The 21,437-nt window shown below is 35.2% G+C and overlaps 2 protein-coding genes across 2 annotated transcripts in view; one reads left to right on the plus strand and one right to left on the minus strand.

The window, feature by feature from the left end:
- Positions 1–1,001: 1,001 nt before the first annotated feature.
- Positions 1,002–5,273, minus strand: LOC139143300 (uncharacterized). Its single transcript, XM_070713526.1, has 4 exons — positions 4,678–5,273; positions 3,594–3,775; positions 2,824–2,905; positions 1,002–2,668 (listed from the first exon to the last, which is right to left on the minus strand). Exons 1-4 carry the CDS (start codon positions 5,129–5,131, stop codon positions 2,490–2,492), a joined length of 897 nt encoding a protein of 298 aa, XP_070569627.1. The 5' UTR covers positions 5,132–5,273; the 3' UTR covers positions 1,002–2,489.
- A 217-nt stretch (positions 5,274–5,490) lies between these two features.
- LOC139143295 (DNA ligase 4-like) overlaps positions 5,491–21,437 on the plus strand; it is a 40,987-nt gene continuing 25,040 nt past the window's right edge. Inside the window, exons 1-20 of the mRNA XM_070713521.1 lie at positions 5,491–5,913; positions 6,561–6,638; positions 6,778–6,876; positions 7,340–7,404; positions 8,153–8,303; positions 8,892–8,984; positions 11,786–11,890; positions 12,446–12,552; positions 12,865–12,945; positions 13,400–13,465; positions 13,616–13,662; positions 14,734–14,830; positions 15,275–15,334; positions 16,073–16,173; positions 16,694–16,785; positions 17,683–17,778; positions 18,302–18,421; positions 19,047–19,126; positions 19,590–19,695; positions 20,259–20,408. Coding sequence (XP_070569622.1) covers positions 5,707–5,913; positions 6,561–6,638; positions 6,778–6,876; positions 7,340–7,404; positions 8,153–8,303; positions 8,892–8,984; positions 11,786–11,890; positions 12,446–12,552; positions 12,865–12,945; positions 13,400–13,465; positions 13,616–13,662; positions 14,734–14,830; positions 15,275–15,334; positions 16,073–16,173; positions 16,694–16,785; positions 17,683–17,778; positions 18,302–18,421; positions 19,047–19,126; positions 19,590–19,695; positions 20,259–20,408 — 2,001 coding nt within the window. The 5' untranslated portion in view covers positions 5,491–5,706. The remainder of the gene's footprint in view (positions 5,914–6,560; positions 6,639–6,777; positions 6,877–7,339; positions 7,405–8,152; positions 8,304–8,891; positions 8,985–11,785; positions 11,891–12,445; positions 12,553–12,864; positions 12,946–13,399; positions 13,466–13,615; positions 13,663–14,733; positions 14,831–15,274; positions 15,335–16,072; positions 16,174–16,693; positions 16,786–17,682; positions 17,779–18,301; positions 18,422–19,046; positions 19,127–19,589; positions 19,696–20,258; positions 20,409–21,437) is intronic.

The following is a 21,437-nucleotide window of genomic DNA, read 5'->3' on the forward strand; positions in this document are numbered from 1 at the left end:
TTCAAGGCCTCTTTGTCTTTTTTCAATTAAAATCTTACATCCATAAAATTCATTACCAAATGATTTTTCCTGTCACCACTCAGGAACATGAATATGTTGCGAATAGCAGTTTGCAAGGTTGAGCTTTACATTTTTAGTCCCTATGTTCACACATGAGTGTCAATGTCATACTGATTTGTCAGTGTCTGTGTTTGTGCTGGTCTGTGTCATCAAAAATGGCCAATTTGATCAGATTTTGATTTTGGAAATGGCATGAACTGATTAATTTTTTGGTATAAAGCATGATTTGCACAACCAATGCTAATTTATCTGCATAATTAATCATCCAGACATTTGATACACTCAGAATGACTCCATCAGATATAAATCTTGATCATGTTCATATATGACAGTGTGCAAGGTCAGTGAAATCATGGTTGGTATGATTTTAGGGGTCTACAGAAAATGGATCTAATAGGATACGTTGTACTAAAATGCAACTCAACCTGATATAGACTGATGTCCCTTACAGGAAAAGTGGTTGTTTACAACAGGCTATTTACGCTCAACAGAAAGCTTATTGATTATTATGTAGAGTTCATAGCTTTTACAAGATACCGGTACTTTCTTCTACCTCCATGTGTATTGATCTGACATGCAAACACAGTCATAAGGCTGCATTCACAAATACTGAGGGGAGGGGGTGGCTTCAAGGTTTTGCCCTGCGTGTAAAGGGGGATCTGAAAAAACTTGGTTCCCTATTTTTTTCAAATTTTCAGATTCCATAGTTTGATAGGTAATTAAGTGAAAAATTAATAACATTTTGGTGTCATTGAATGGTTCTAATGTTAGTCAATTAAACAAAATTTAGAACAATTTTCTGGCATTTCATGACTTATTTCGTGGGTGGTCTCATGAACAAAATGCTTCACAATTTCAAAGGTCATGGATAATGTATCATAAAGAAGGAGATGAGTAGTAATAATTAGGAAGGTAATATTTCAAAACAAAATATGAAGTACTTTGCATCAAAGTTTTATTTCAGAATCAATTTTATGTTACATGATTTAATTTCCTGTCTATATGAATCAAATGGAAGGGAAAAAATGGCTAACATTTTGATATGAACTATAGATATGAAAAGGAAAATCTGATTTAACAAAAGATTCAATCCTCAGGAGCACCACGAATCATGTACATAATTGTGTATAAAACCAAATCAATGAAAAGGTTTTACTGTAATATCACAAGAATAGGAAATTATACTTCTACATTAACTGTCAACAGTCTCTTGCGCTTTTTCTGTCTCTTATTGGTGTAGTCTCTGGCACGTACGATGGTGGAGGGGAAATCACAAGCGTGGCATAAGGTGCGAACTTGGCAATCCGAGTCAATATATGCTTTTGCTTCCTCCACCGTCGTCGTATGTGCAAGATCCTACGATATGTGACAGAGAAGGCACAAGGGACTGTTGACGGTCGAACTTCTACTGGAAAAGAATACATGGACTACTGCTTGCTCTCTTGCAAAATTAAAAGTAACTGAGGCATCAAAGTCTGAATAACATGATTTTGTTGTCAGTGTTTATTGAGGATTAACCTGAACAGTGCCAGTTTTAAATCAAGAAATTACTGATCAGTTTTAGTAGATTTTTGAAGAGCCTTCAATTTTCAGTCATGAAGAAAATGCTGCTATACCTTGCACTATGCAGACATAAATGGAAGTCCAACTTTGAAACAGCTGTACACAGCAACTAATTATTGTCATACTTCATAAATGTAGACAACAAATATTAAACATGGTGCACACATTTCATACGTTTTGTTTTTACCAGTTTTTAAACTCACTGGCAAGACCAGAATTATGTTTATCTGATGGAGTTAAATGTAAGTCATCCTTCTACGAGAGGCTTTGAATAGATTGGGAGGCATGCTATCCAACAGGCTGCAGAACCACACAACTGAACTAAGGAATGTGTTCCTGGAGTCAAGATATGGTGTGTACATTTGAAAATAAATGTTAAACAACATACATGTACATAAAAATTCCTATTGCTAGCATATCACAAATGCTACATACTGGTATAAAACATGTTCAGTGATTAATTCAGTATACCGTCCACATGAACTGAACTATTGTCTACAGTTATAGATTCCTATAGTCAGTATCATCACTACTGTATGACAAGACGTTGTTCCTAATGATACAGTCAATGCCTAGTCAACTTCCGTCATCAGTGTAAGTAGGCAATGTAGATAGATCTTCAAAATAAACTGCTAGCCAGTGAGATGAGACCATCCTAAGTGCTGGACACGGTGGACATGTGTTGGCCATGCAGTTCGCATGTCGGTAGGGCGCAATGCAGCATTACACAGCATTATACAGCATTATGATGTGAAAGATACAATGGGAATTGGAAGACATTTTTTTTAATTTCATATGCTGACTTTGTAGTCCATTTATCTTGTTCTCCATCTTTCAAAGATGATCTCATAGAAGTGTCATCTGCATCATCTTGATATATCTTCATTATCTTCTGTTGTGTAAGCTTCAATGTCAAGATCTAACATAGCAGCCTGCTCAGCCAAGTGTCTCAACTGATCATCATATTTAGCTCCAAGGGTCCACAGCTTTTCTAACTCATATGCCTCTCTCGTTGCTGGCAGGAAAAAATGAACTACTATTTCACCTGCAAAATTATAATATCCAAAATATTAGTTTCAAATAAAATAGAAACTCTCATCAAATTTTTTTCAGTGAAAACAAAAGAAAGCTTTGATGTGCACAATAAAATACATGCATCTTTTTACCAAACCAAAATTAGATAAAGTACATTTTGCTTACCAAAATCTATGCACATCCAGTCTTCTGTGTGTTTACCTTCCAATCTGACAAATGGATCTGCTGAACGCCTTTTCTGTTTAAACTGAGGGAGGAAAATCAAATTCTGTATTTCTCAAAGAGCATCCAATCTAAATCATTTGTTACATGGTGTAGGGCCCATGAAATGGTTTTACACACAAATGTCAATCTGAAGTGTCATCAGTATATCAAGGATTTTGAAGGTAAACTTTTTAGTCACAATACCATTGTGAATACTGGCAATAAAATTTTGCAAATGCATATATAAGTATAACAGGGGGAAAAGACCATTTCATTGACCATTTAACAATGTTCAATTCAATGCTAGATGCACCAGTAATGAATGGGACTCCTGCTTTACCAGGGTTGGAGAAAGCAGAGTAACAATTTTATTACAATAACTTTCTTATTTTTACCCAACGGATACTAACCCAGCCCCAACCAGTTGACTGAACGTCCTAATGGTAGCCATCCAGGGGTACCATGCTGATAGCTAAGTGACGTTTGCCATTGATCCCTGAAAGAGACTACCTTGGCATTCCAATGGAAACTCCGCAGCTATGAATCAATGATAAACACCAGTCACATTCACAACCTATGAACAGATCGCCCTTTATGAAAGTAATGAAATAACATATATCAATAACTCAAACTTTTCAATAAAGTAGAATTTTGACATTCTGAGATGTGATAATCAAGTTGGCAGAATCAATAAAGCACATGACCTCATAGATTTCTGAGGTTAGACTTACCAACTGTATAATATACTGAGTCATTGCTTGCATATGCCTTGTAGATCGACAACTCACAATAACAAAATAATCAACATATTGCTTTTCTTTGGGTACTTTGATGACACAAATGTCCTTGGCATTTTCTTCTTTCAGCACTTCCACTAGTTCATCAATCTTAAATACACCACCAATGGTTTTGTCTACACAAAACAAAAGGGTAAACAGATGAAATTGAAAATTAAATACTCACTCTTATTTCTGTAGTAAAATATTGGTTACCAGTTCAAAGTTTGAAAATAGGATCAGCTTATGTGACTTAAGATTTTGTATGTATCCATTCTGCCAGGCACAAAAAACTTTGGGACAAAACTTTGGTTTATACATTATGTAAGAAATGGAACAGACAGTACTAGAATGAATCTAATGATAGAATGGTTGAAAGTCTATCTGCTATCTGTAGCCCTATACCACTCTCTTGATTGTATTGTATTGGATATTGGACCCCACAAAACAACTGAGCAAATGGTGGGCTATGGACCTACGCTCTTCCCCATCTCATAGTGATTCCTCATTTTATCAATCCCCCCTGCCCATCATTGTTGCACATATTCATATGTGAAAATCATCTCTTGCCCTTTTCTCAAGAATAGATCAAGAAACGGATATAAGAATTTAAACTCTGAGTCTTCTCACCATCCTCCACAACAACTACAGACCTCTGCTCTAACCGCAAGGTTAAAAAAGTCTCCTCATTTAAGTTTAAGCAATTAACAAATGTGCTTTACAATGCAGTTTAAATTTGGAAAAAATTGCAAAGGTATACTATTCTCATCACTCACAATTATTGTCTCACTACAAATCAGCAAGCTGCTGGTGGCACGATTACCATAACGTGCCATTGTGATGTACCCTTTTTAGTTCTTTTGCATTTAAAAAAAATTCCCTGGAATAAGCGCAATTAATTTTATCATATATTATTACCTTCATATTTTGTTACGGGGTCTGTGACAAAAGGTATCGTTTCTCAAGGAGTTTTTTAAAATCTTAGATAATGTTGACAAAATATATTACAAACTCTAAATCATTTCATTCTTTTGCTCACCATCTTTAGCAATTGACTCAAGAGTCCAGCTTGCTTCCTTTTCTGTAACTGATAAATTATTGACGGCTTTCTCCGGCTCACTTTCAGAAACACTTTCACTATCTTCATCCCTAAAGTCCGAGGCAATTTCTTTGACGAGTTTTTTCAATTCGTCATCCTTTTGTACTTCAGCTGATTGCAATATCTCTTCAATCTCGTCTGGCAATGAGACATCTTCCTCCGGTACATTTGAACCAGGCTGTCCAGATTTTAACCTAAAATAATTTACGCGTGCCCAGGAAAATGGTTTTACCGACCTTGGCCGGTTGCAACTCATGCTATTAAACATTGCCGTAAAACATTGTTGTCGGGCTATTGAGTGATGGCTTTTGACGTAATACAACACAGATTTTCCGCTATGTCTGCAAAACGTTGATGGCCACAAACGAAACATCTTCTCTGCAATATTAGCCATCCTGGAGGTTCGTAGAAAACAGTTAGTCGACTTCAATGGAATATCAATTTCACGAGATCGGGTGGTCCTATCTAGGCCCACCAGCGCTTCAGCATGAGCATGCAACACAAGGCAAAGTTGGCCTGGTATAAACGCGTTAACCTTTGACCTAACGTAAAACTCCACACCAAAGTGCTAATTGTTGTAGAAATCATTACATTTCATTATTATCTGATAAAGCAGAGTTTACTTCTCTTACAACAGCAGATAAACGTACGACAATATAATTTTATACACAAAAAGTTCTAGAGGAGCCTGACTACAACTCAGCACGATGCACGCAGTTAAATTTTTACTGTTTTACGACAGATCTATAGGTCATGTCAGGTCAGATCAGAATGACATGTTGTTGCGCCAAATATTGTGCGTGGTTGAATGCAAACATACTTGCTGACACTGCGAATTCTGTCTATTCTTCCGAATTGGACCTAAAGTGTTGGCTTGTATATTATATTCGTTTTCACGTACAGTGTAAGCAATTCGTCCTCATCCAGGATTAGCGAACGTTGTCTCTGTGTTGATAGTACCGAGTGAATATGAGTTCGAATTCGGCAGATGATGGCGTTACAACCGCCGCTGACTCGGTGACTGTGGCGTCTAAAATTCCGTTTTTTGAGTTATGTGGATTTCTCGACAGGGTTCACAAAAAGCATGGCACGGACTTAAAAAAGAAACTGTTTCGTGAGTTCCTTGACAAGTGGAGGGATGCACATAATGATTTGCACAAGAATAGTCCAAATACAGTAAGTGTCCAGCTGCAAAATTGTAGCTCTACGGTGAGGCGGTCGGTTAGTTTTGGTTTTTGCGACCTCTCTCACCAGTACAGTAGCTGGTGAGCGAGGTCGCAAAACCTAAAACTCGCCGAGCTGGTGAGCGAGGTCGCAAACACCAAAACTCACCGACCGCCCACCGTAGAGCTACAATTTTGCAGCTAAAGTAAGTGTCTTTTCTGAGATTCGCCATGGCCTCTTTAATAATCTGTAACTCTTTGTGTTTCAGGTCATTTTAACTTCAGGTAGGAGTGGGGAGGGGGTGACTGCATCTCAAGGAAGTCTTGGCAAAGAAAATATATATATATATATATATATATATATATATATATATATATATATATATATATATATATATATATATATCAAAGTGTACGTGTCCTCGTGGGAAATTTCAGTGCTTATAAAATATATGTTATCACAGTAATAGCCAATATATAATCATGTTTGTGTGTTTGTGAGAGTTACATTCATTACTAGTAAATACAAGCAATACTCCCCAGGATAACAATGACTCATACTGAGCTTATCATTTGCTTATTCTTCATTTTGGCTGAACTTTTTGACTGTGAGTGGACAAGAAGATTCTAATTTACTGCTTAAACATTTGTCCATTTCAGACTGATTCTTTCTACCCTGCGATGAGACTTTTGTTACCACAGTTAGAAAGAGAAAGATTAGCATATGGTATCAAAGAGGTAAGATCCCTCCATCTCCACTAGAAGTGTGACTTTATCAAGCTTATTGTACTAGTTCCTTTGAAAATTAATTCTATTGATTTTTGTTTCGTTTTTATCAAGTACATGTAAAATTCTCAGTTGAATTTTTCATTCACAGCACACTCTAGCCAAGCTGTACATCGAAATCCTTGGATTGGGAAAAGACAGTCCAGATGCCAGAAAACTCCTCAATTATAAAGCACCAACAGCCAAGCAGGTAGGCTACCAAGTGGCATCTAATTGGAGAGACTGATTTTTTAAGCCTCAAAGTCACATTGGCATGTAACGCATTCCAAACTGTGGTGGCGCTCTGCAGATAAGTTGTCTGTACACCACCACAACAATTTGCGTCTATATGTATGGTGATTTACCATATTCTTGAAAGTAATAAAGAATGATATTGTTCAATAACTTAACACAGAGACATGAGGCAGGAATAATGATCCACGTTTGTTGTTTATTAAGTCACATCATGATTCTTCCACCGTTTGCTGTTAGATAGATCATTTTCACCTGTGGCAGATGTGTGAACCTATCTCGAGTCCTACGTCAGTTTAGAGTTTGCTCCTACTACTGCTGCCCCTAGAGGTACTACTGTGCTACCACACCGCTAATATTACTTCCATCAACAGCGCAATGTTCAAATAACTAAAGTTCAAAATAACCTTTTCTAATTCCAGGAAGCCGGTGATTTTGCCAGTGTTGCATACTTTGTGTTGCAGAACAGATGTCCAGACAAGGGAACGTAAGTTTTAAGTTCTGAAGTCCCTGTTTCATGTTGTATTTTATTTCATTAATTACCAATGTCTAAGTTGTAAATAGTCAACTCAAATGAGACCAAAGATTGAATACCACAGGATGAGAAAAGAGGTTCAAAAAGAGAGGTGATACAGCTATGATGTTTTCATCAATAGTGTCTACCAGATTAAGAGTTGATAAATTTAAAAGTCTCAAGATTTATTTCTTTTGTTGATCTTTCTAGCACCACTCTGCTTCATGCTATTGAATGTTGCTTTTCATATTGAAGCATGCTGTTGTTCAATCTTCTCTGAACGCTTAATTTTCCATTAAAGAAAGTAAATTTCGGCAAGAGATTTGGTTTTTCTTGTTGGGAAGTTGTATTTCTTTGATTTCTACGTTCTTGAAATTTTTCTTGTAGAGGTTTTTACTTTGATGGAAGAATCCCATTGTTTTTTTATTCCAAGTCCCAAAGTTTTACGATGAACTGCAGTCTTTTCTCTGTTTACGTGCTGTAGATGTGAAGCTCTTCTTCTGCAAACAGCTAGAAAAGGAGAAAATCTGTAAAAAATTTAGACAGCTAAGGAAAAGTTGTGAATTAACATCAACTATCAGAGCCTCAGAACAATCAGTGCAATCTTTCAAAGTCATCAACTTAGTGTTGATATACTTGTACAACGTTATCAGCTGAGGAGTATTTGTTTGCAAAAGACTGAATCTTTTCTTCTCATTTTCTTGTTGATACCAATGGACAGCTTAACAATAAAGGATGTGAATGACTGCCTAGATTCCATAGCAACCAACAATGCTGCAAAGAAGAAAGATGAGGTGAAGAAGAGTGTTCTAAAATTGCTGCGAAACACAACGGCAAAGGAACAGAAATGGCTGATCAGGATGATTATGAAGGTAGTGTGCCTTCGTGTATCAAAGATTTTGTTTTATACTCTTTAGTTTTCTATCTTCTATGATTTCAAGATACTTTGGTGCAGACAAATTGTAAAACTTGTAACATATAGCTGAAAATACAACAAACTAGTTCAAAGAACCTTCACTGACTATCAGTAACAAACTTGACTACAAAATTCTACTGCTAACATGCAAAGCTTTCAATTGCCAAGCTCCAGTCTACATTCAAGATCTTCCTAAACCCTACAAACCTTGTCTCATATTCTGCTCTGAATCAAAAATTCAGTTATGCATATTATATCAGTATAGACTGACAACATGTGGAGGAAGAGCTTTTTAATCTGTTACTCCCTGACTTTGCAGTAAATTATTCCTTACAATGTGACATTTGACAAGCATCCACTGTGAACAGCTTCAAGTCATTATGTACACTGAGTTAACAGCCCCAATGAGATTGAAATGGCTTATTGAATTTAGTGAGTTAAATTTTAATTGATTAATTTGATTGACTGATTAAAAGTGATGCCATTAAATTTTAGGTCTATTGAATGAGATGTTTGTGTAATTAAGAGAATTCTTTTTCTGCAGGAATTGAAAGTTGGTTTGAGTCAGTCGTCTATTCTGAGTACATTTCACCAAGATGGTGAGGAATTCTTCAATGTGACAAACAATTTGGCAAAGGTTAGTCTCCATTTTGTTTCACTGTAACAAAGACGCTGTATCTGTCAATCATTTCAGTGCTTTCTGTATCATTAGCACAGACATTCATTTTGGTTGAGCTATTAAGACAATCAGATATTTTCCATAAAGATTTTATCTTCTGTTGACATTTTCCATTCATCAACACAATATCAATGATGTTAGATGCTATAGTTGTTCATGTTTCAGCCCAAAGGGTCTTACAATAGAGTAGCAGAGATTTTCACACAATTACTACAATTGTCTGTTGAAATGAAGTCCACAAGTAGCTTTATGACTAATAGTTCTGTTATTTTGTACTCAGTCTTTATAGCATTTCAGAAATAATAAATAAAATTCTGGAGCGGAGAGCCATTTATTTTTTAGGGGCAAGATGATGTTTCTCTTTTAATAATAATAATAATAATAATAATAATAATAATAATAATAATTTTATTGTCATATATATATACGCTATTGCACATACAATGAAATACAGCTTGGCTTTGCTTTTTGTGCAATATTTTATAAAACAATGGTCCTCTTTACCTTATGTCCAGTCTTTATGTATATTTACAAATATTAAGGGAATGTGTTTTACATTGACACAATTTTACTTCTGTAGATTCAACATTAGTTTTTATGTAAAGTGCATCAATTGGCATGTTTTACGCAATTTGAGAAGAGTAGAAGATGCAATCAAAATAGCATATTTTGGTTTTGGTCTGAAATTTCAAATGTAATCGCCACAGCACTGACTGCACATATATCAAAAATTCAATACAAGCCTCATTAATATTCTCTACCAACATATGGTCTGTGTTTTGAGACTGTTGCTCACATTTTTAGCTCCGCTGTCAGCGACGCGGAGCTTATCAAATAGGTTGATTTTCCGCCGTCGTCCGTCGTCATCCGTCAACAATTGCCTTCTCCTCTGAAACCGCAAGTCCAATTGCTTTGAAATTTTATATGCAGCTCACTTGGGGTGACCTCACTTAAGTTTCTTCAAATTGTGGTGAAATTTGCATATTTGTATTTTTGGGGCATTTTTTGGTGTTTTTGGTAAAAAAATCTTCTTCTCTGGAACCGCTTGTCCGATTGCTTTGAAATTTGATATGCAGTTTACTTAGGGTGACTTCAGTCAGGTTTGTTCAAATCGTGGTGAAATTTGCATATTTGTATTTAAGGCAATTTTTGTTATTTTTGGTAAAAAAATCTTTAAAAATCTCCTTCTTCAAAACTACCAGTCAGATAGCTTTGATATTTGGTACATATGTCTCTAGGGATGATCTATTTCAGATTTGTTCAAATTGTGCAGAAATATGCAAATTTGCATTTTTAAGGCAATTTTTGCCATTTTTGGTCAAAAAATGTATTTATCTAAAATTACTGGTCTGATAGTTTTGAAATTTGGTATACAGGTTTCTATAGAGGAACTTAGTAATATATATGGAATTTCTGATGAAATCTGTAATTTTGTATTTTTGGGGCAATTTTTGCCATTTTTCGTCAAAAAATGTGTATTTCCAAAAGTACTCATCTGATAGCTTTGAAACTTGGTATACAGGTTCCTACAGATAAACTAAATGATATTTGTAGAAATTATGATGAAATCTGCAATTTTGTATTTTTGGGGCAATTTTTGCCACTTTTGGTCAAAAAATGTGTATTTCCAAAACTGTTCATCTGATAGCTTTGCAATTTGGTATACAGGTTTCTACATATCACCTTAATGATATTTGTGGAAATTATGATGAAATCTGCAATTTTGTAATTTTGGGGCAATTTTTGCCATTTTTGGTCAAAAAATGTGTTTCTCATAAAGTACTGGTCTGATAGCTTTGCAATTTGGTATACAGGTTTCTACAGATGAGCTTAGTAATATATATGGAATTTCTGATGAAATCTGTAATTTTGTATTTTTGGGGCAATTTTTGCCATATTTGGTCAAAAAATGTGTATTTCCAAAACTACTCATCTGATAGCTTTGAAATTTGGTATGCAGGTTTCTATAGATGAACTAAATAATATTTATTGAAATTATGATGAAATCTGCAATTTTGAATTTTTGGGTCAATTTTTCCATTTTTGGTTAAGAAATGTGTTTCTCAAAATATACTGTTTTCGTGTCTTGTAAGCCCTTGGGGCTGGGTGAGGCAACCAAGCTGTTTAAGACCACACATGACACTTTAATAAATAGATATAACATAGCATAACATAACTGCTCTAACAGCTTTGAAATTTGGTATACAGGTTTCTATAGATGAACTAAATTTGATCTTTTGAAATTATGATGAAATCTGCAAATTTTATTTTGGGGGGCAGTTGTTGCCATTTTTGGTCAAAAAATTTTATTCTCCAAAAAACTACTCATCAGATAGCTTTGGTTGACATGTTCTTAGGGATGATCCGATTTGATATATTCAAAGTATGATGAAATCTTCGATTGTGTATTTTTGCAGCTATTTTAGCTACTTTTTTCTGGCCACTGCATTGAGCTATCAAAGATTTCCACCTTCTTCATCAACATGTGTCAAAAATAGTTATTCTCTACATAAACACAGCGGAGCTATATTGGCCGCTAGGTCGCTTGTGTTGACAAAAATACAGTAATACTTTGTGCTGCTCAATTCCATGCCACACTGCTAGATGCTTCTCAAGGGTAAAATGCACATATGTATGAGACAAAGTAAAACAGTCAGCTAGAATTGTGATATGTTCGTGTCATGATCAAATCTATTCCTTATGTCTCAGGACACCTACGATTTTACATTCAGACTAAGCACTGAAGGTTACTTTTACAGGTGTGTAGTGATCTGAGAGATCCCAAGGTACGACTCAATGAGATTGCTATCAGTATGTTCTCACCGTTCAGTCCTATGTTAGGAGAAAGAGCAGATATTGATGAGGTAAATGCAGTAATCAATTCTCTTTCTGAATGTGTGAGCATACATGTACATATGTGTACAGTGGTTGTCATTCAAGTGCAAAAGTTTAACCTGTCCACCCTAATTCCCTGTAATCAGGTCCATATTCACCATTGATAACAATGGGTTTGGGCCAAACCATCATGGTGACAGGGTTAAGTGATGATAGAGTCATTGATAGTGTCATCACAACTTTAGATGTGTGTTTGTAAAATTTGCAAGACAGTGAATTTGGTGACAATGCCTAAATATGATCGCCATATAGGGAAAGAAAGAACTACATTCTATTGTGTGGTATGCATAGGGATGCATGGTCTGTATGTCATTTGGGGGTTTTCCCCTCTTCATGCATGTCAAATGTCCATCTTTTACTGTATATTTTTTTTAAAATTGATTCAAAACCAAAGAGTGGAAGAGAAAAGATCAGTATCCAGTCTATGGTAACCTTCTGATTGTGTAAACTGTGATCTGTGTTATTAGCCATGAAGGCTATAGATAAAGTTTCAGTTAAATGTGAAATCACATTTTGTATGTTAGGTTGTGAAAACCATGGGACATAAAAGTTTCTACATTGAGACCAAACTAGATGGAGAGAGAATGCAACTACACAAAGATGGTGACAACTATAAATTCTTCTCAAGAAGGTTGGTTCAACATTTCCTATGTGATACACTGGTTTCATTTATTTTCACAGTGAGTTGTTTACAATGCCACATCTGTGTATGGCAAATTTCAAACTTTATCAGAAATTTGAGTCAATTACAGAATTAGACTGATGAAATTTGTAACATTTTGTAATATGCAAATGTAATTTGCCATTTAGAGAGAGAGCTAAAACAGAAAAATTTGTGAAATTTGAGAAATGTTGCTTTTCAGTGGCGGTTACATCTTGCTATATTTGATCCCTGTTATTACTGCATGTATTTCATGTTCTAATAAATTGTGTGTTTTCACAGATCACATGAATACACTCACATATTTGGTGCGACACCATTGGATGGATCACTTATGCCACACATAGGCAAAGCATTCAAGAGGTCAGTCTTTATTGAGTTGTCATCAGGGTAAATACCCAGCACACTTCAAGAAACAGTTAATATGGCAGCACACTGTGAAGCCACATCTGTGTGACCTGGACATTTAGTTTACTTCATAATCTCTGCAACTTGGACGTTATTTTGGGAAAATAATACAAAATGTTATTTTCCACTATTATATTACCATGTGAATTGTAGGATTGCTTGAAGGTAAAACCACTGCTCTAAGAGATCAGAACAACTCCAAAAATCCCAAAAAAGTCTTGTTTTCTTCATAGTTTATCACTGTTCATCATCTCACGCAAAGTTAAAATGTTCACATACATGGCTGGTATTTGGGGAAATGTACAAGGTCATAATCATATTTTGATGTTTCTTAGAAGTGTAGACACAATTATTTTCTTCCAAAGTAATCATAACACATCATCTGTTTTTGTTCTTTGCCCTCACAAAGAGATATCAAAAGATGCATACTGGATGGTGAAATGGTGGCATATAACCCAGAAGCAGAGTGTTTCATGTAAGTTGTTGGTAATCTTGCTGTGAAATAAATAATACCTTAGGTGTTACACTATAGTGCCGGTAGACATGAATTGTCTGTGCATTCAACAACACATGTTTATCATGATTAGACAGTGTGAACAAGAAAAATATTTCCTTTTCTTTTCAGGACCAAGGGTGAAAATCTTGACATCAAGGCATTGAAAGAAGATGAGAGTGAGTGAATTTAGTAAAGTGTAGATGACATTATTTTTGTCGTCTTTTCATTGATTTAGGTCAGACATAAAGGGCTCATTTCTTATGAAATCAAGGTTTTGTGATCAATGCGCAACACAAGATATTTGTCCAAAGATTTTGACAAGACTTCGTGAAATAACTCTTACAGGAATAGGGACATTGGTACTGTGTTACCACCCAGGTTGCAATTTAAACCATAAAGATCACACATGAATGAATCCGATCAAATAATAAAGACAGATTCACAAAGACAAATTTGTTGAGGGAACTGCTACATGCACTTGCTATGTTGAGTAGAAATCTACAGTTGCTATTTGCACTATTGATTGAAATGTGTTGAAATTGTAGTTCACAAAACAGGTCCGTCAAGCTCACAGAAAAACCTAGCAAAACAAGGTGCTGATACGTATCAAAAACATAACCGAATGTACAGAGTTCCCTTTTACTCACAATCTCCTTGAGTAAATTTAGGAATTTCTAGAAATATGATTGTAGACCTGTTTAAAGAGAATCAGGGGTGAAAATGTAAAAGTTTACTGTCATATCATGAGCCAACATCTGTTTGGGTTGGTTTTACAGTAACAATGTATTTTACTTTTTGTCTATATAACAATTACTGAAACAACAATTTTGTCTCTTTCATACAATATTTACGCCCTTGAAAAACTATCCAATATTATTTCATAAACTTGAGTAAAATTCAAATATTATTTCCAAGATTTGCTAGGTCACGTGATAGCTTCAATATTGTCAAAGAATCCACTGTAGCGTTCATTTCTCAACAAAAAATTCAAGAAAAAAGCTAATTTTGATCAAATGGAAAGGAGTAACAAAACATGCAATAAAAGATAAATTTCTTGAGATGATAAAAAACTTCAATTTTTCAATGCCTTGTACAGAGACTTAGACCATGATCATTTGCAGTACTATTGACTGATACAGCAGGCTTCAAGTTATAAAATATTGTAGATTTTTGTCATGTCAATCCATATTATGTGAAGTTTATATCCTGATCAAAGATCAATTTATATGATTTGACTTACATTTCAGCTCTGCAAACCTGTTTTTGTGTATTTGACTGCCTACTGTTCAATGATAAGAATCTGGCAAACTATCCACTTCATGAAAGATTACAGTACTTACAGAGGTAAGGTTGTGAAAAGGCAAGCATTGTTAGAACAGTTGATGTAAACCTATCAATATAGTGTACAACCCATCAACATTCCACAATTATTCTTGGTAATGTCATCCTGTTCCCTGCACTAACACTGTGTTCAGGATGTTACTGGTAAAACAGTAGTAGTAAGCTATTGACAACATCCACTGTAAGTTTCCCTCATTATTTGAATTTTCAAAGTACAAATGAAACAACTAAACCTGTCATTATACCGGTATGAGTAATGACTTTGTACTAGTCATCATCATCATTATCATTATTCACAAAAATTTGCACATTTCATGAGATACAATAATTTCAGTTTGTTCACTGTTAGTCATTCATGACTCCAATATTTATGACTCCCATTCAAATATAAATAATGTCTGCAGACATTTTTCTCCAGTAAAGATACATTTTGTTTCATCTTTTCAGAGTTTTTGATCCAGTCCCTGGCAGGCTGTATCTTGTTCCAAGAAAGGATGCATCAACAAGGTAGGACAACATCTGCCAAGTTATTTTGTCATAATTAAAAGTTTGAACATCATTATATGAAAAGTTCTGCTTTTATTCAATTCTGAGAAGAAAATTTTGACAATAGCATACAAATCAATCCTTTGTAGAGCAGTCTAATATACAAATCCCTGACCTCTTAGACTCAAATTTGGAAATTGTTAACATTTTTGTGAGTTAAACTCCCCTACCCCAATATCTGTACATCTGTTTGATGTACAATTTTCTACAGTCATAGAGAAGTCTCTTGAGCCCAGTATGTCATATTGGTGTAGAGGGCATACTAATACTGAGACATCATTTCAGGCTCAACCCCCCCCCCCCCCCCCCTCCACACTCCCCGACCAAAAGTAAATCAGTTAATCCATGTGACTAGAGAGGGGTGAATAGTTTCTTACATACAGATGCATATGGACAACAATAGTACTGCACAATTTTCCGCACAATACACGACTTTATGATATCTTGCATGATGATAGTAATTAAAGGACAAACATTACCAATACAGAAAAAAAATAATGTGTCCATCTACAGTTTTGAGATCTTTATGCGAGTTATTAAATTTGCTATTGCAGCACAGATACCTCAGCCATGCAAGGCTCGACTTTATTGCATGTGGTTTGTAACCAACTGGTACATTGAATATTGAACTCTGGTGAGATTTTGCAAAGACTGGAATTTTGTTTTATACTGACTGTATGTGTACCTGACTGATTTCAGAGAAGATGTTATTCAGGCATTGAATGATGCAATTGAACGGAGAGAAGAAGGCATAGTTATCAAACAGCCTACAGCTCCGTATAAACCTGACAAACGGAAAGGTGAGTGAAGTTAAAAGGAAACTTTTACTTTTGTGATTATGGCATGTATATGTCATATCTGTCAAGTGACCTGTCACTGGTGTCTGATACAGAGGCAGTTAAAAACATAATGAAACCTTGATTTACTTATGCGCCAGAAACAAGATCAGATTCTCTAGGCGCAATACAGTTATCAAACATGTGTGCTAAACTTGTGTAATGATATTCACCTATATTGAACAGTGCTGTATCAGATCAAGTGTACATCATCAACATTTACTTATCAAGTTCAACTATTTTTCCCAGCTTTCCTTAGCTGAAGTCTAGCTTTTCCCCAGAATACAATGTGATTGCGTAAGAATTGATAAACAAATGACTAACTTTTGTACTGAGAGCCTTTTACAGCTAAATTTCATCATTTTATTTTCATAAGGTGTTTATGAATGCTTCACTGCTGTTAAAATTCAGTTCAACAAAGATTAAAATATTTCATAATTCCTTTGTACCATAATGTTTTCACTGTCATCATCTGTGTTCACAGGAAGTGGGTGGCTGAAGGTCAAACCAGAATATGTTAATGATTTAATGGATGAACTGGATTTGCTGATAGTTGGTGCATACTATGGCCAAGGAGTAAGTAATCTTTTCAAACTCCTATTAATAATAGAAGTACCATAATCGTGTAAAATATGATTCAGGCAATAGTTATCTGCATAAATTGCAGCTTCATATTTGTTGCCTCTGAATAAAGGCTATATTATCAAGATTATGACCTTAATTTATCATCAGAATTAATACTGAAAATAAGGTGTCTTCCTTCATTCACTCATTCATGCTTACATCAGTTTTTACAGTCACCAGCTTCACTCTACTGCATGACCTTTGACTTTCTCTCTTTCATGACCTTTGGCATCATAGCTTTGGCTTCACCTGGCCATATGAACACTGACTTTCTCACCTTCTTGATCTGGAGTCATCTCATATTCCTGTCTTTTTTCATTTCTTCCACTGTCATACACTGATGTCATTCTCCGTCATTTCCCTATCCACATTTCTGCTCTTGTTCTTGCTTCTAAAGTCCTCTCATTCTCCTCCATGGTTGCCATGCATTTGGCCATTTATTCTCAATTACAATAAACATAGTAGTGGTTTGGGGTTGGCACCATAGCCTATACTGACTCTACTCAGCACTGCAAGTCAAATCTTTAACTGCTGTCATTGGCTGTACTTGCGTATGACATGTTCTGTCTCATGATACACATTGGTAAATATATTACTAGGTCATCCATTATGACATCTTGTACACAGTTTCTATAACCTTGTAATTGGTGGCTGCCATTACATTCTTCCATTTCACTTTATCCCTGTTGGTCAAGTGACTCTTCAAAAGAGAGAATGCAAGACAATACTGTAAATTGTCATCCTTCAAATCCAGAGAATGGTTTTAGAACTATATTGTTGTGTTTTTATGCGGAAACACTATAAGCCAGATGTGAACTTAGTTAACTTGTGTCTGTCTTGAAATTTCAGAGTCGTCGTCAAATGGTGTCGCAGTTTCTCCTCGCATTGGCAGTATCTCCAGATGAGCCTGGTGATAAACCGTCCACTTTTCACTCATTTTGTCGGGTAAGCCATCCCTCTGTACATATAGAAATTCAGGAACAAGCTATTTAACCTTCTGTGTTTGATGAATTTGGAAAAGTTTTCACTTACAACTATTATACATGTCAGCATATTATACATGTAACACTCATGTTTATTCTATTACACCAACACGGCATACGTCAAGATTTTGTGAATGATATAATGAAGAAACTTGTGACTAAGACGTTTACAATGACAGTGTTCAACTTTTGAACTTTTTTGTACATGCTAAAGTCAATATATTATGTAATGCCAAGATTTTTGAAATTAGTCTATTTTTCTAGTGAATATTTCCTTTTTTTTCATTTGTAAGAAGTTGATGAGTATGTAGATAAAAAAGTTAATCCGTTAGTAAATAATGAACAGATGTCTGTAATTTTTGTAAAGTCAGTATGACAGGAAATCTTGAAATATCGATTTATAACCATGAACTCAATTCAAGGTTCCAAATGACAAAATGATCGTAAACAGGCCAGTCTCATTGCATCAATATTTGAATTATTAGGTTGGATCCGGGTACACTTTGAAAGAGTTACACGATTTCAATCGTAAGTTGTCTCCATTTCTGAAGAAATTTGATGAAAGGAAACCTCCAAGACACATTGTTTTGGCATCTGGAAACAAGGTAATGTTAGACCCTCTATGACATGTTCAGTTTGCATATAAGATATGTATTCTAATTTCAGTCTTGTTGGCTGATTCATTGATTAACCAATCAAATTACATGACATTTCTTGAACAATGAGATGCACATTGATTCACTTATGTGAAGACACTGATAATTTGATGTTATCAATGAATTTGCCAATTAGAGATCAGATAGAACGATGATTTCTTGTGTCTTACTTTCCATCGTTAATTATTTCCAGGTATCAGTGGTTTTGTTGTGATTGTTAAAAAATTTGCTTTGTATCAAAGGAAAAAGTATATGAAAGATCATCCATGAAAAGACGAAGAAGCATAGTCTCTGGTAGACAACATGGGGTACAAACTTAAAGTCTTTTGCTTTATTTACTGGAACTTCTTGATGTTATTTATTGAGGAGTAGTTTCACATCGATTATAAAATGGTGCTTTTGGATTGTGGAATTGGTATGGTCACTCTGTCAGTTCATACTTTGTTACTCATAATCACCCATAGTAGCTGTAATAAGTACCCTCCTCTCAATTTGATAGTGATTGCCTGAAGGGAATTATGGGTGCTGAAAATTTCCACCAATCTAAACAGAAATCTTTTTTTTTTTCCTTCAGGAAAAACCTGACTTATGGATTGAACCATCCAAATCATTTGTGGTTCAAATCAAAGCAGCAGAAATTACAAAGTCAAAGCAGTAAGTACAATGAAATATTTAAAACAATGAAAGTTAAAAAAATGCAAAAACCCACTTTATTTTTGGTCCTCACACAAGTAGGTGCAACTGTGTTGCCTCAACAAAAGTATCAGGTGTGTAACAGGAAAAAGAAATGTTATTCACAATTATTTTAGGCTTTACCAGTTGTCATGTAATAGTCTCATTTTTAGCTCATATTATATCATGAGGTTCAATGTCTTGAGACTTATAGGATCTACATGTAATTTTGACCAATCTAATATATTTTTGTCTCATACATGTAGCTGTGAAAGATGCAGGCTTTAGGCTTGTAAAACTGATTTATTGACAGTTGTCAGAGTGATGATTTCACTAAACAAGGGCCAGTTTAATGACCTGAAATCATGTTGCTATGCTAGCAACTCATCTAGTTGCCAAATTGTGAATTTCATTGTTTGTACTCTGTTGTCTTCCATTACTGCAGATTCAAAACAGGATGTACTTTGAGGTTTCCACGTTTGGAGAAAGTGCGTGATGACAAGGAATGGCATCAGTGTATGACAGTGGAAGAAATGGAAAAATTGAGAGAGGTAATATGTCAAATACACATTGTAAGAGTTGTATTACTTTAGGTACAGTCAAATTTTTATTGCCTGCATGAATCTTTGTGCAAAAAACTTCCATTTTTACTCATTTGTCAATATTTCTGAACTCACTATTTTAATAAATGTAATGTATGGCATTTCTTCAATTCAAAGATTATCATTTATGACAAAAGTGTCAGTAACTCCTAATTTGACAGATTTTTTTGGAAAAGGCAGTGTTTCATAATTTATGGTTTCCTTTTTTACGATTTTGTATGAACAAATTGCTATGATGAATTTTATGTATGTTCCTCACTAGAGTTTTTGCATTGGGTATTTGCTGTAGCATACAAAATTCACATTTGAGGTGCCATAACAATTGTCAAATATCAGTGTCTTTGTGTATTGTTCCTACCACCAGTTGGCATTTTATCAAACACTCAACAATTCCAGTGTTGATATTTGAGTCAGTATGTACGTATGTCTCTGTGTATATGGCAAAGATGTGTGTTTTGTTTAAATCAACTCAGAAAGTTTGTTTACTTAAATTCTTTGGATTATTTTCCAAGCTTGGAGGTGGAAAGCTTGCCAAGCGTCAAATGGACCTAGATGAAACCAGTGAACCTAAGAAAAAGAAAACTCGTGTTATGACCAGACCACAGAAAGTAATCGGTATTGCATCGCAGTTCAAAGCTGCAGATGTGTCTAATGTCAAACAGGTAAATTATTGTTTAAAAAAGTATTCAATTTTTACCTTCTCATGTCTATTTATAGACAGAGAAGGTATTAGAGTTAAAACCAGTTTGCTGCTGTCAACTACTTCCGTCTGTCAAGACTTCCGTCTGTCAAGATCCGTTGACGTCATGCTATTGTGATGGGTCATATCATAAACTGGTGGGGGTGTTCATGGCTCAGGTTGAGGTGTGGGAGTACGATTTTGAGCTGTGACAAAAATCAAAAGGGACTTAGCGGCATAGCCACAGTGTTAAGCCTTTCTCCAAGGTTTCTTAGTTGACTACGATCTATTACAGACTACTGAGCTGACGTTAGGGGTACTCACTTTGTGTTTGCTCACTCTGTTAGCACTAGTGTTTGGTACTGAGTTGCGTGGATATCCCCTCATGGCCTCACGTGATATGGGCCTGTTGCATAATCTGCAGAGATGATCATATGCCTCCGAGTCTGAAAACTGTCATTGTGTAAGCCTGTCGGCATTTTCCTTGCATTTTTTCTCATTTAATTTTGCAAAATATCAGCGAGTACCTCAATATTTCAAGATAACCCTTTCTTCCCAATCGTTTCCTGGAGTTTCAGAGTCATATGAACGAAAATGAGTGAAAATTTTAGACAGGAAAATCGGACGTTGGCCATGTTCAATGTTTACAGTACAATCAGAAGTTTATGTGGAGAAAATAACCAACAAACACTTTTCATGATGCCCGCCCTCTAGAGGCAGACCTTCCTATATGAAGTACCACATTTGATGCTTGTGGAAAGCTTGACCACACAATGGAGCATTTAAACTTTTAGAAAATGACAAACTGAATAAGAAGGTATTCTGAAAATGTCAAATACTGAGAAAAAATGCGCAAATATTCAAAATAAACAGGTTAACTGACTGGTCAGCTATAAAAACAATGAAAATGTTTATGATCAAAAGTTTTTGAGATGCGCACATTTAACAAATACAGAAATTATTAACATCATAAATATTAGACAAAACTATTTTTCAGGGATGGGACAGGTTG

This window comes from Ptychodera flava, chromosome 11 (assembly GCF_041260155.1).
Source record: "Ptychodera flava strain L36383 chromosome 11, AS_Pfla_20210202, whole genome shotgun sequence".
Classification (NCBI taxonomy): Eukaryota; Metazoa; Hemichordata; class Enteropneusta; family Ptychoderidae; genus Ptychodera; species Ptychodera flava.